The sequence below is a fragment of the Mycetomoellerius zeteki genome, unplaced genomic scaffold (genome assembly GCF_001594055.1).
Source record: "Mycetomoellerius zeteki isolate Tzet28-1 unplaced genomic scaffold, Tzet1.0 scaffold46, whole genome shotgun sequence".
NCBI lineage: Eukaryota > Metazoa > Arthropoda > Insecta > Hymenoptera > Formicidae > Mycetomoellerius > Mycetomoellerius zeteki.
In genome coordinates this window covers 351,200-363,763 of record NW_017257457.1, presented here as the reverse complement: position 1 = coordinate 363,763, position 12,564 = coordinate 351,200, and the positions used below count along the sequence as shown (strand labels likewise).

General features: G+C 33.5%; 4 protein-coding genes across 8 annotated transcripts in view; 2 read left to right on the top strand and 2 right to left on the bottom strand.

The window, feature by feature from the left end:
* The first annotated feature begins 235 nt into the window (after positions 1-235).
* LOC108726983 (mitochondrial ribosome-associated GTPase 2) lies at positions 236-4,278 on the top strand. 4 transcript variants are annotated; one of them, XM_018454851.1, is made up of 9 exons: positions 236-523; positions 1,008-1,193; positions 1,292-1,831; positions 2,376-2,488; positions 2,549-2,668; positions 2,979-3,317; positions 3,476-3,614; positions 3,712-3,944; positions 4,088-4,278. In XM_018454851.1, exons 2-9 carry the CDS (start codon positions 1,016-1,018, stop codon positions 4,244-4,246), a joined length of 1,821 nt encoding a protein of 606 aa, XP_018310353.1. In that variant the 5' UTR covers positions 236-523; positions 1,008-1,015; the 3' UTR covers positions 4,247-4,278. The 4 variants fall into 4 exon arrangements, with proteins under 4 accessions (XP_018310353.1, XP_018310350.1, XP_018310351.1 ...); XM_018454848.1 differs by lacking the exons at positions 1,008-1,193; positions 1,292-1,831 and having other exon boundaries at positions 2,258-2,488; XM_018454849.1 differs by lacking the exons at positions 236-523; positions 1,008-1,193; positions 1,292-1,831 and adding an exon at positions 2,052-2,067 and having other exon boundaries at positions 2,258-2,488.
* AlaRS (alanine--tRNA ligase, cytoplasmic) lies at positions 4,238-10,614 on the bottom strand. 2 transcript variants are annotated; one of them, XM_018454842.1, is made up of 15 exons: positions 10,297-10,614; positions 9,797-10,089; positions 9,045-9,233; positions 8,824-8,969; positions 8,425-8,616; positions 8,061-8,348; positions 7,697-7,806; positions 7,338-7,612; positions 6,903-7,226; positions 6,569-6,827; positions 6,248-6,500; positions 5,787-6,054; positions 5,414-5,698; positions 5,169-5,346; positions 4,238-4,974 (listed from the first exon to the last, which is right to left on the bottom strand). In XM_018454842.1, exons 2-15 carry the CDS (start codon positions 10,070-10,072, stop codon positions 4,307-4,309), a joined length of 3,711 nt encoding a protein of 1,236 aa, XP_018310344.1. In that variant the 5' UTR covers positions 10,073-10,089; positions 10,297-10,614; the 3' UTR covers positions 4,238-4,306. The 2 variants fall into 2 exon arrangements, with proteins under 2 accessions (XP_018310344.1, XP_018310345.1); XM_018454843.1 differs by having other exon boundaries at positions 4,640-4,711.
* A 26-nt stretch (positions 10,615-10,640) lies between these two features.
* On the top strand, positions 10,641-11,999 carry mRpS25 (mitochondrial ribosomal protein S25). Its single transcript, XM_018454853.1, has 3 exons — positions 10,641-10,777; positions 10,857-10,963; positions 11,647-11,999. Exons 1-3 carry the CDS (start codon positions 10,641-10,643, stop codon positions 11,916-11,918), a joined length of 516 nt encoding a protein of 171 aa, XP_018310355.1. The 3' UTR covers positions 11,919-11,999.
* LOC108726987 (probable RNA-binding protein 18) overlaps positions 11,927-12,564 on the bottom strand; it is a 2,452-nt gene continuing 1,814 nt past the window's right edge. The window contains exon 5 of the mRNA XM_018454856.1: positions 11,927-12,564. This exon is cut by the window's right edge and continues 34 nt beyond it. Within this exon, the coding sequence (XP_018310358.1) occupies positions 12,454-12,564 (111 nt within the window). The 3' untranslated portion in view covers positions 11,927-12,453.

The following is a 12,564-nucleotide window of genomic DNA, read 5'->3' as shown; positions in this document are numbered from 1 at the left end:
ATTAAAGCTGTTGTACACTATTTTAATCTAAATGTATAAGTGTGTGAGATATCTCAATTGATAAAATAACCAATGTGTATTTTATCAAATAGCACAATAAAATGTATCGTATATTTCGCGGTTTAATTCGTTTCTATATTTTTATTAAATGTACATCTTTACGTCGATTTTTGTACAACGGCTTTAAAGTGCACTGAGTGCGCACTAGTTCTGCCAATGAAAAACGCTACTAGATATTCGAAAGATCGTTACGTACCGATACAAGTTTTTCACTTCGATCATTCGTTCGAATAATGTAGAGTACCATTATTTGTAAATTCACGCACGCATTATTGAGCACTGCGTTATTTATAGCGTGACATCAATGGACATTCTTTTCTCTCATTGCCGGATCGTTGATGATCATTCACTTGCAACTGTAGTAGCAAACTTACATTGACCTTTTTTTTTTACGACGCAAAAATATATTTGCTATAGGATTGGTTATATATTTTGACGTGAGAGGATAATATTAAAATAGAAGGTTAGTCAAACTTGCCGAATTCCAATTGCGGAGTTACGAAAATTACGTGGCTCCCTAATCTATTTTCTTAACCTATAAATGTTGATGCTTAATCTAACCTATCCTTAATGAATTTTTGATAAAATATACAACTGATGTAAATGTACAGTGATTGTAAAAAGTATTCGTACAGGAGACATTTTTATAAAAAAAAGCTTTATTTGTAGAAAATAAAATTAATCAACAATTTACTAACAATAACATTCTGTCGTAATGTAAACAATTTGTAAACAAAGGGCTTTGCGAAACCATGTTTATAATCTTAGAAGCTATAATAAATTTCTTTGTACGAATATTTTTTATATGCGTTCAAATAATACAATTTTCATTTTTGCTTTGTAAGATTTTTTAAAAGATATCTCCCTTGTATAAATTTTGTATTCATTGTATCTGAAAAGAAAAGCATTTATCTAATATATCGCTCGTACAATCCGATTGCTTTCAGTAACGAGGATGGCGATGTCAATTTTTAATAAAAATGACTCTGTACTACTAGTAGGAGAAGGCAACTTCTCATTCTCTGCAGCATTGTCGCGACAAAATTTGAACATAGAACTTATTGCTACCTGCTACGAATCTGGCACCAATCAAGAAGCTGCAGAAAGAAATGTAGATTATCTTCGAAGCAATGGTCAGTAAATTAGAAATTTGTATGAATATTATTCACAATGCCGATGATCGAATTAGCCAATCAGTTGTAAAGAAAGAAACCTATGCTTTTCTTTTCAGGTATCTGTGTATTATTTGATGTGGATGCTACGAAGTTGGAGAAATGTCCCTCATTAAAGTCGCGATTGTTCGACAAAATCATATTTAACTTTCCCCACGTTGGTGGTAAAATGAGAATAGAAAGAAATAGGGACTTACTGAAAGACTTTTTTGTGTCGTCTGAAAAAATGATAAAAGAAAACGGTCAAGTATTAGTAACACTATGCAATGGCCAAGGTGGAACGCCTATAGATAAGCCTAGGAGACGTTGGGATGATTCCTGGAAAATTGTAGAAATGGCTGCACATGGAAATTTTATATTAACGAGAATAGAATCGTTTTTGTGGCAATCTTTTCGGGATTATATTGTAACGGGCTATCGCAGTTTAGATAAGCAATTTCACACGGCGGGCTCGTTGACACATTTTTTCATGAAGGGAGAACTACCTATGATGCACAATATCGCACCTAGCAATAAGATACACACTTCTAAATATACTGTGGATAATATTACATGGAAAGACATGACAAAACATGTCAAAGATAAATTAAATATCAAATGTATTTATCCGTGTAGTTTTACATTTGATTTAACTTTGTCTGTCGATCAGGATTTTAATACAGCTGATTTTTATCAGTCACTGTATAATTATGCAGGATCTATTATTGATAATGTAGATTTGATTGATTGTTATCACTCTCCTGTCGACGAAAAGATAAAGAGAACATACAGGATAAATTACAAATCAAATTATATGCCGTTATATAGGAGAAGAGTTATTGAATTACATCAAAATGTAATCACAAATTTTGTAGAAGATAAATTTAAAGTCACTGTCTCAAGATGAACACATAACTAGAATTATTGTGTATTCTGTTAAGAAATAAATCTAGATTTTATTAAAATGGTACATATATTGATTTATCTTATTATTAATATTATGTAAGATGTGTGAGGTTCATCATATCTTTTGCGAATCCTTTCAGATGCATCGTCTTCGTCACTTGAGAAGTATCGTCGCATGTGGCATAATTCAAAGACAAGGCTGTAAAACTGTATTGAAAGAGAACAGAATCAGGAGCAAAATTTCAAGTGAGCTTAGAGCGTTATCTGCTACCGCATGCATTCATAAACAGGAATCCATAGCTAAACCTTTACGCAGTACAAAACCCAAATCGAAGAATGACACTGTGCAATATTTTGTCGATATAAAATCGGTAAGAACATTGTTTCGCAAGACATTACCAGTTCCTAATCATATGATCGTTTTTCATTAGGTGAGAACAATCGGAGGAAACGGTGGCGATGGACAGATATCGTTCTTACGATTGTGGGTCAATGATCGAGCTGGTCCGGATGGTGGTGACGGCGGACATGGTGGTCATGTAATATTTGAAGTAAGATTATTACGACTAAAGCAAATCACGTGAAATATCAATAAAACATAAAATCGATACGATATTACTAGATGCTTTTCAGCGTCCAAGAAACACAGATCATCCAATGAATCATTACATTCTTGTTTGTCAATGTTAAACAAAGATGAAATGATCTACTGTATCATACGGGTTAACTTGTGTTGTTAAATGGAAAGCATTCACTGTGTCATTTGTGTCTCTTGCTGGAAAACATCTATTTATGTTACATTTATGTGTAACATTAACACCAGTTTGTACAGAATACAAAATGTAGTTTTTTATTATGCAGGCGACATCAAATGTAAAGGATCTTAGGCATATAAATTCAGTGATCAAAGCTGAGAATGGAGAAAAAGGTTACACCAAGGATTGTTTCGGTAAAAATGCAGAACACAATGTGATAAAAGTACCCGTTGGCACGATCATGCGCGATGTAGAGGGTAAGATATTAGCCGACTTGAACAAAGAAAGAATGATGTTTATTGCTGCGAGAGGTGGTGCCGGCGGCCATGGAAATGCCTTTTTCAAGTCGGACACTCAACAGACGCCTGAAATATGCGAATACGGCGCAATCGGGGAAAACTTGCAATATGTGTTGGAAGTAAGGAGTATGGCCCACGTTGGATTGGTGAGTATTCTTTCAGTTATCACTAAATTGATTTTGTTAGCATTTAAAAAAATTCTGTCATTAATTTCCAAAAATATATAAATACTTTAGAAATTATTTTTATTGTATAAAATCTTTAAGAATGAAATATGTTTGTTTTATGTTTATCAAATTGTTAGATTGGTCTGCCAAACGCTGGTAAAAGTACACTTTTAAGAGCGATATCCAGAGCTAGGCCAAAAATAGCGGCATATCCTTTTACTACTTTAAAACCTCACATAGGCGTAATTCAGTACGATGATTATGAACAAATTGCAGGTAATTCTTATAATATATTTGTATTGTATAGCACAAAAAAAGGTGTGAATTTTCTTGCGCATTTAATCTATTTTCTTAATTTACTCATTTATTTTAGTTGCCGACATGCCCGGTCTCATAGAAGATTCACATAAGAATAAAGGGCTTGGCATAACTTTCCTCAAGCATGTGGAACGTTGCGCCGCTTTAGTATTTATTTTGGACGTAACACAGAACGAACCGTGGGAAGTTCTGAAAACTTTAAAGTACGAAATTAGCCAGTTTAATGAAAGACTGAATGACAGGCCCCACATTGTTGTAGCAAACAAAATTGATTTGCCAGATGCTGAGGTGAGCGATTAAAATTTTAAATTCTTTGAGTTCATTAGTTTCATTACTATTTCAATATATTTACGTATTACTAATTTAAGTGGCAACGGTAATAAAAAAAGATCTTGAAGTTAATAGTTTTTATAATGCAATTTGTATTTCAGGTTAATTTACAGTTACTCAGAGAACATATAGATTTACCAATAATTCCTATCTCTGCCAAAGTAGGAACTAACATTTCCACTTTATTAAAAGAAATTAGAATATTATATGACAATCTTAAAGTTACTACATCAGAGAGAGAAGAAGAATTTTTGATATAACTCTTACACAATAAATCCGGTAAAAACATATAATAAAAGTTTATCGCAATGGCATTAACATCACGTAGCTTCCGTACAAAATGAAAAATTCTTTACCACACATTTTACTTGCGGCTGATTCAGGATCATCGAAAACCACCTGGTTATATTCGAATATTGTCCTCTGTAATGTGGATCAAATACATATTCGTATAAAGGCAGCAATGCGGTAAAAAGGGATATATCCGCAAGAGTGATCCTTTCGTCTATCAAGTACGTCCTTGTATGCATTATGTTGTCCAACCTTCTTAGAGCACAAAGAAGATCCGCTTTCGAAATTTTTATATTTATTTTCGTATCTTCTAATACGGAAACATCAAGCGAAGGAAGTACCCAGCCACTAACCATTGGTAAGATGTGGTTTTGTACGTAACTCATCCATTGTAAAACTGTACTGGATGCAAACAAGTCGTCATCACGCCGTAGCTGTGAATTTGATAAAAAGAACGCAATGGCATTGCTGTCGTGTAACGTAACATTTGCTGTTTCTAACATTATATCACTAGAATGTATTTTATTATCAACTTGCTTAATAGTCAAACATTTGCCGCTATACTGTGCGATTATTTGTGCTAAATAGCATTTAATGCTTCCAACATTCCCATAAAGTATTAATTTTAATGAAGATCCCGTGTTAAGTAATCGAAAAGTTTCTGAAGTTTTATGAGTATTATTAGTAGTAATCTTGTCTGAAAACAGACATAATTGCTGATAGCTGTGATAAATCAATCTAAATATACACAAATTAGTAAATCAATAATCTACTAAATTAATATATCTAGTAAACTCATAAACTGTTACATTTTGTTTTCAAGTTTTCAACTGAGCTAGCATAATACTACAGTAAAATTACAGTATCAAACAATAATGTTCCTGTACTTACTTGTAATTCCAAGTTTTTGGTTGGCAAACTCATTGGCTTTGCTTACTATTTCATTCAAACATGCTATATTTGAACCAGAAGCTTGCGCAGATTCGTATTTCCCACCTCCTTTGCCCTGCATCAAAGGCGCGATTGCTTGGATCCACTCATTTGCCTTCAACCCTTCGTATACTGCAGACTGTGAATGAGTTCGTTCTATCAGTATGACTGTTTTTACTTTTACTTTTACTTTACTTTTATCTTACTTTAGGAACAGAACTAAGAGCGAATATCTTCTTGACATCATGATCAACGCTTATAAGCAAGGCACTAGTTCCTGGCGATAAATCCCTGATTTTCTTTAATGCCTGATCTAGAGCTTTTGTGTTACTGTAGGCTTCCAGCACCTCGACTAAAACTTTACATCCAATTTTAGACTCTATTATAGACTGAGCAGTCTGTACAACCGTGGTAACAACAGCTGCATTTGCTGCCCGTTCGTTATCATCATGAGATTTCTTTAATTCTTTCAACGTATTGCGCATGTAATCCTGTTATAACAAAAAAATTATTACTGTAACAATTTATCAATCTCATAATTTATCTCTGAAATTAATATGTTTTATTAAATATAATTGCCTTCCAATATGCAGGAATAAGGGAATGAGATATTTCCTTCGTTAATTCTACTATCTTTCTCATACATTCTTTAGATTTCATTTCAAATTTCTTCTTATTTTGAACCGCTGCTTCAAATTCAGTTAACTGTTCTTGCAATATCTTTGCCGTTCTTATGGCTTTTCTTGCTTCCGGTCCAGTAAGCGCTACTATGCGTCTGATACCTTTAGCGATAGCATCTTCACTGACTATTGTCAAATAACCTATGTGGCTAGTGTAATGCAAATGCCTATGGAACAAATCATTCGTAAATTTAAAGAAACAAGCATAATAAGGAATGGTTTGTTTTTTTTTTCTCCAATTGAACTTCTTGTTTATCTTTTCTCGTTTTTCTCTCAAACATAGAAAGAAAACAAGGAAAGATGAATAGTGTAAGAAGTGAAAAGAACAAACTTAAAATGTATGTTTTAAACGATACTCACGTTCCCCCGCAAAATTCTACGCTGGTTTCAAGAGCAGCTGTACTTAAGGGATCCTTTTCTAAGTTTTCAACCGGTATGCCCACACTAACAACACGTACCGGATCAGGATACGTCTCCTCGAACATTGCACGCAAACCCTGAATAGTTTTTGCTATAGCTAAGTTACTTTCTTTAGCATAAATTTTCTCGTTTTTCATTATCATGGTAATGGCTACTAGTTCCGTTTCTTGCAACTGTTGTCCTGTCATTGGTCCTATTAAGAAGATTTGACAGTAATAATTAATTCATGCGACCTAACTTGATTTTAATTCGAGACTGTACCTTTGTTCGTAAAGTCAAAGCGGAGTCTATCAGGTGCAACTAATGAGCCTTTCTGATCGACTTCCGTTCCCAAGACCTTCCTAAGTGCATAATTCAAAACGTGCGTGGCACTGTGATTAGCCATCACAAACCGTCTACGTTCCGTATCCACATTCGCGTGAACTTTATCTCCTTTTCTTAACGTGCCTTCGCCCACAATACCAATGTGTAACACATAACCAGCTCTGACTTGAACGTTCTTTATACGAATCTCTGTAGTCTTTTAAAACAATACACTATGAACAATCTTGCTCTTCATTGCACGAAATTAAAACGAAAATTAAATTTTATATACCTCATCATCGACTTTCACTAAAAACCCTTCATCATATATTTGTCCTCCTTGCTCTGCGTAAAAATTTGTTTTGTCCAATAAAATTCCAACTTCTTCGCCGGAAGATACTTCGTTGACGAAAGTCTTGGCGCGTCTTAGTGCGATTACAGTGCCAATACATGATGCAAATTCATACTCTTTATATTTAATTTCGTTCGTTACTTTATAATCATATTTAGGAGTATCATCCGTAGGTTTAACGCCTTGCTTTTGCAGTTCAGTGATGGCATGGACATCCAAATTAATTTGATCGTCTACACCACCAGCTTTATTTTGAGAAATTAACTGTACAATTGAAAAAAATATTTAAGAAGAATATTAAAGTAAATTTTACGTATTTTAGCACTAAATTAATATACTACAAATTAATTATATATATTGAAATATATATAATACCTGTGCTTGTTTCTTAGATTCTTCATAGCCTGCCATATCAATCTTCAATCCTTTTTCTTCGGTCATTAATTGAGTGAGATCTATTGGGAAGCCATAAGTGTCATATAAACGCCACGCGACATCACCTGGCACAATGTTAGCTGATTCTAGCTTTGCTATTGTTCTATTTAGTAAATTACGACCTCGCGATAGAGTTTTCAAAAATTGACTCTCTTCTTCATTGATGATCTCAATAATACTTTGTGGATCTTTTCTTATTTCTGGAAAAACATCACCTGCGACAACAAAAGACTGCTTTTAGAAGAAGAGCAAATAGTAAAAAAATACAAAAACTTTTATTACAATATGAAGACATTTACCGAGAAGATCGACTACTACGTTTACGAGAGATCCAAAGAAGCCTTGCTTAGCATTTAATTTCTCGGTTGCGTAACGTATAGCGCGTCGTAAAATTCTCCTTAGCACATATCTATATCAAAATAAAGAGAATTACATTTAAAGAAATAAATTTAATTATATTAAAAAGCGTGCAAAGAAGACACAAGATATGCAAGATATAAAGACTATATTCGGAAAACAACGGTTGAAAGAATGCTCGTTGCTATTAATATATTTTTCTAGATTTATCATGGATCTAAAGATTTTCAATCATAGGAAACAATTACTGAGCGCTCAATAGTTGTGCTTTCCGAACATAGCCACAGTTTAAATATTATCATTTACCCTCTGCCAGTGTTATCAGGCACTCCTCCATCTGCCAGAGCAATTGTGAGAGTTCGAGCATGATCAGCCAAAACTCTGTATGCCATATCGATTCCATTAACATCGTCGGCTCCTACTTTACCTTGATAAGGAGGAGCACCTGTACCTTTCTCAATTGCGGCAAACAAAGGCATAAATAGATCAGTATCATAATTAGCACGTTTATTTTGAATGACCGACACCAGTCGTTCTAAACCTAAGCCGCAGTCTACATGCTTTTTTGGTAACAATTTAAGACCATCTAACTCCCTGGAAACAGGATTAACACAATTAAGATTATATTCGTGAGATTTTGGATCGCGAGTTATAGTCTAGTTTTAAATACCTGTTGTATTGAATAAATACAAGATTCCAAATTTCTAATACATCGGGATCATCCATATTTACAAGATGAGCTGCTTCTCTATCACCAATACGATCGTAATGCAGTTCGCTGCACGGTCCGCAGGGTCCAGTTTCGCCCATTTCCCAAAAGTTGTCCTTCAAGTTGCCTGGCAGAACATGCGAGGCAGGTACTCTGCAGATTCATATTTTACAACTTCAAAATTTGTAAACAGTAAACATTAAAATATGACCAAAAATATATCAATAAAAAGAATGAAATATAAGATAATTAAGGAAATAAGATTATACATATAACATAAAATTGAAAATATTTATATATTGATAAAACTTTACCAATATAAACTGTTCAGAATAAATGCATTCTAAAATGATTAAGTACCCAAGAGAAAGCCAGAGATTCTTGCACTCATCATCTGGCGCCAATCCGCTTTTTTCATCCCCACCAAAATATGTGACATATAATCTATCAGCAGGTAGTTTTAACACTTTTGTTAAAAATTCCCAGGCCCAAGCACATATTTCTTTCTAAAAAAAAATTACATAAATCTTAAAGTTCAAAATTTGAAAAATAATCATTTGACTCTATGAAAAATTAATTACCTTGAAATAATCGCCAAAGGACCAATTTCCCATCATCTCAAAGAACGTGTGATGATAAACATCTTTACCAACGTCATCCAGATCATTGTGCTTGCCACCAGCTCGGATACACTTCTGGCTATTAACAACACGTACCCATTTTGCCATATCACTGTTGGGATCGACCGTTCCTAAGAATATCGGCTTAAACTGAAATACATTTAAAATAAAATTAGAGACAGTGTTGTGATACCAAGAATAAATCAAATGATGGCTACATGTATCTCCATAGTTGTTGATGCATAAATAATATATTTATAAGGCAATAAAATATAATTCGCAAACAATTACAATGTTAAACTTTTTACAGTCCTCAGCTTATAGTGAAAAAAATCATATTTTCTGTTTTATTTAAATAAAATAAATATTCGACTGAAAAAATTTTATCTATTTCTAAAAATGGTCTTCTAAAAATGATTTTTAAAAAAGATTGTGCATATTATTGCTTTTGACAGCTTCCATGAGTTTTTTCTTCAAAAGAGTTACGTAGTTTACAAGTTATCTCGTGTTTTGAAACATTATTAGAGGCTAACATTGTGTTTACTTTATCAGAACAAGAAACATAGGTTGTTTTTACCTTGAAAAAAAAAACTACAATAAAAACGTTGGCATTTAATGATGTATTAAGACACAGAGATAAACTTAGCATAGCTTCTTTGAAGTCCATAAAATATCGAATAACGAATTCAATATGAGAAATTATCAAGACATACTTGATTCATTCCAGCATTCGTAAAGAGCAAGGTTGGATCATCATGGGGTATTGTCGAGCTCGAGTGCACATATTCATGTTCCTTGTGCCTGAAGAAGTTGATATAGGTCTGTCGTATTTGGTTCGCATTTGTGTTATTACTACAATCTATGTTCCACACACTGGACATTGTGCTAGAGTTGTTGGATACCGATGAATCATCATCATCATCTTGATTGTTGGCAGTCCATTGTAATTGTGTCTTGACAATTCCAGACAGATCCTTTATGCTGCTCATTGTAATATCCTAGAACTCTGCAAGTTACAGCAATATGTTGTTAAATACTTTGCAATATAATTCACCATATGGCTTCAGGTTGCATCAGAAATGCAAGTGACCTATGAAATATTGAAATAATCAAAACAAAATGCAACTCGCTTTATGTGATTACATTATGCGATCTCTGATTCAGGTTTATATGAACAGTGAGGAAGGAAACGATTAATCTTTGCAGGACTTACCTCTGTTATCTGTTGTTCAGTCTGATAGTCAGGTATATTTATGCTGGTGAAACACGAACCGTCTACATGCACTGTACGGTTTCGCCGACAAAAGTGTGAGTGACACACGCGTGTAAACTACAAGGAGAGGTAAAAAAAAAATAGAGAGGGGAAGGAAACTGGAAAGCCAGATACACAGTACACATACATGTATTCGCACCAGTTTGGACTTTCGAGCCGGTAAGCGGAAAAAGGAAATTGATTTGTTCTCGATCGATAATCGCGCGAGCTAGTAGTCGAGTCGGGTAAATACTGTAGTAAACAGACAGGTTGAAAGCAGACGGAATTAGACAAAAATCGGCAGGATGCCGTTTATGATAGGCAAGGAGCCCGTGCGGCGAACAGTGAAATACCTAATGGCTGGGAAATTGATTTTAAAGGATAAGATACAAATAATGTCCATCAATTACAACATACATGGCAATCATCACCGAGGCACAAGGTAAAGGTTAACTTACTTAATACTTAAAGCTCATCTGCAATTTGTATTTTAATGAGTCGTTTTTCTGTTTTTTTCTCAGAGACTTCGTGTTTTGGCATCTACCGCAACTACAGTATAAAAATCCAACCGTACAAATGGTTACCTTTAGGAACATGACCCCGTCACCATTCATAAAATGCTACTACGGTAAAATTGTGACTTAATTATAATTTCAAACAAGATTTATTTAATGTAGAATTAGGCGGTGGAATCTAATGAGCAAAATGTGAAGCAGTATGCCAGTATTTTTTATCAGTAAATTTGAGCAAAATATTGCGGCAGATTGACATTACTTGATGAAAATTTTTCTCAGAATTTTTGAATAATTTTATAATTTTTAGAACATTTTTAGATTTTTTTTCTATAAATTGAAACATTTTTCAAAAGTGTCAAAAAAGTTTACATCTCTTCTAGAATTTTTTGTGTTTCAGAATTCACATGTATAAAAACATTTTAATCAGACTTTCTTTGTATTTCTGAAGTATTCCAATTCATATAGAAATTCTGAGAAAAAATTTTATTCCTGCATTTTATGCTTGTTTTGTCAGTAGAATCCATAAATAAAATCTGATAGCAAATTATTAATAGAAGCCAAATAAAATCTGTCATTTATAACTATTTGAACGATTACAATTGACTGTAAAAACTAATGTTACAAATTAATAAATTCTATTTAATTTTTATAATCCATCTATTAGATTTTATTAGCAGAGTTTGTTATATTTCTGCTGGCACTTTGCTGATTAAATTTGTAGCAGATATTTTACAGAATTTATTTTCGATTTGATTTACTGCAAAATTACAATGTAAAAAATTTATATATTTTATAGAGGATGGTAAGACAATGCTAATAGATGTAGACAGCAAATCGAAGGACGAGATACTTGATCATCTCTTGAAAGTAGTAGGAAAACCGCTGAATGTATTGAAAGAGGAAGCCATAACTCAAGAAAAGAAGGATAATCCAGCAAATTTCGGAGTTGGTTGCAATAGGAGTTGTATATGTCATATCCCAGGACAAGTGCCATGTCCCGGTATAGTACCATTGCCAGATCACATGCGTGGAAAGAAAATGGTGGAACGATTACAGAATAAAGATTAGACAAACTGTAGTTGTTAAAAATTCTTGTTACACTTGTATTATAATTGTATTACATGTACATACATGTGTGGATGTATATCCTTATTTATATCCAAAAGTATGAACAATGGAAGTAACTTGTACACTTTGCATCTTATTCCAAAGCATGTCATGTTTGCTATAAAAAAGATTTTCATATTACGAAAATACACGTACGTTGACGTACATATTGAAAGCATCACATCGCGGACGATTTGAAACAGTCGTAGCTTTAATATTTCTTGTATTCCTGGTGACAATAAGGAACATTGAGAAACATATTGGAACTTTCACAGGCAATAGAAATATAAATGTTGCTCTTATGTTCCTTTGATGGATATGTAGTCTTACAACACGAAAATACATATAAAATTTCTTCATACACAAAAACAATATTTTTAATAAACGGTATTAAATAAGTAGGCATTGCGTCATAAATAATATAAATATCACCATAAAACTAATATGATAATGATAGTTGATAAATGGGATAAAATGTAGATGAAATATACATGAATTATCTTCTTGGCTTATGGCGACTGTACGGCTTGCTGTGATGGTAGCAGCTTCCACGGCTATGATAACGCGTAGAGGTGGACGGTTTTTGATTTTCTGCTTTTTGATAGAG

Excerpts from the sequence above, each read along its gene's own strand:
- LOC108726983 (XM_018454851.1), top strand. The coding sequence starts at position 1,016 with ATGGCGATGTCAATTTTTAATAAAAATGACTCTGTACTACTAGTAGGA. Across the intron at positions 1,194-1,291 it reads AGATTATCTTCGAAGCAATG|GTATCTGTGTATTATTTGAT; the intron begins GTCAGTAAATTA and ends TTTTCTTTTCAG. Across the intron at positions 2,669-2,978 it reads GTGGTCATGTAATATTTGAA|GCGACATCAAATGTAAAGGA; the intron begins GTAAGATTATTA and ends TTTATTATGCAG.
- AlaRS (XM_018454842.1), bottom strand. The coding sequence starts at position 10,072 with ATGAGCAGCATAAAGGATCTGTCTGGAATTGTCAAGACACAATTACAA. Across the intron at positions 7,613-7,696 it reads CGTAGTAGTCGATCTTCTCG|GTGATGTTTTTCCAGAAATA; the intron begins GTAAATGTCTTC and ends TTGTTGTCGCAG. Across the intron at positions 5,699-5,786 it reads TTATTCCTGCATATTGGAAG|GATTACATGCGCAATACGTT; the intron begins GCAATTATATTT and ends TTGTTATAACAG.
- mRpS25 (XM_018454853.1), top strand. The coding sequence starts at position 10,641 with ATGCCGTTTATGATAGGCAAGGAGCCCGTGCGGCGAACAGTGAAATAC. Across the intron at positions 10,778-10,856 it reads AATCATCACCGAGGCACAAG|AGACTTCGTGTTTTGGCATC; the intron begins GTAAAGGTTAAC and ends TTTTTTTCTCAG. Across the intron at positions 10,964-11,646 it reads ATTCATAAAATGCTACTACG|AGGATGGTAAGACAATGCTA; the intron begins GTAAAATTGTGA and ends TATATTTTATAG.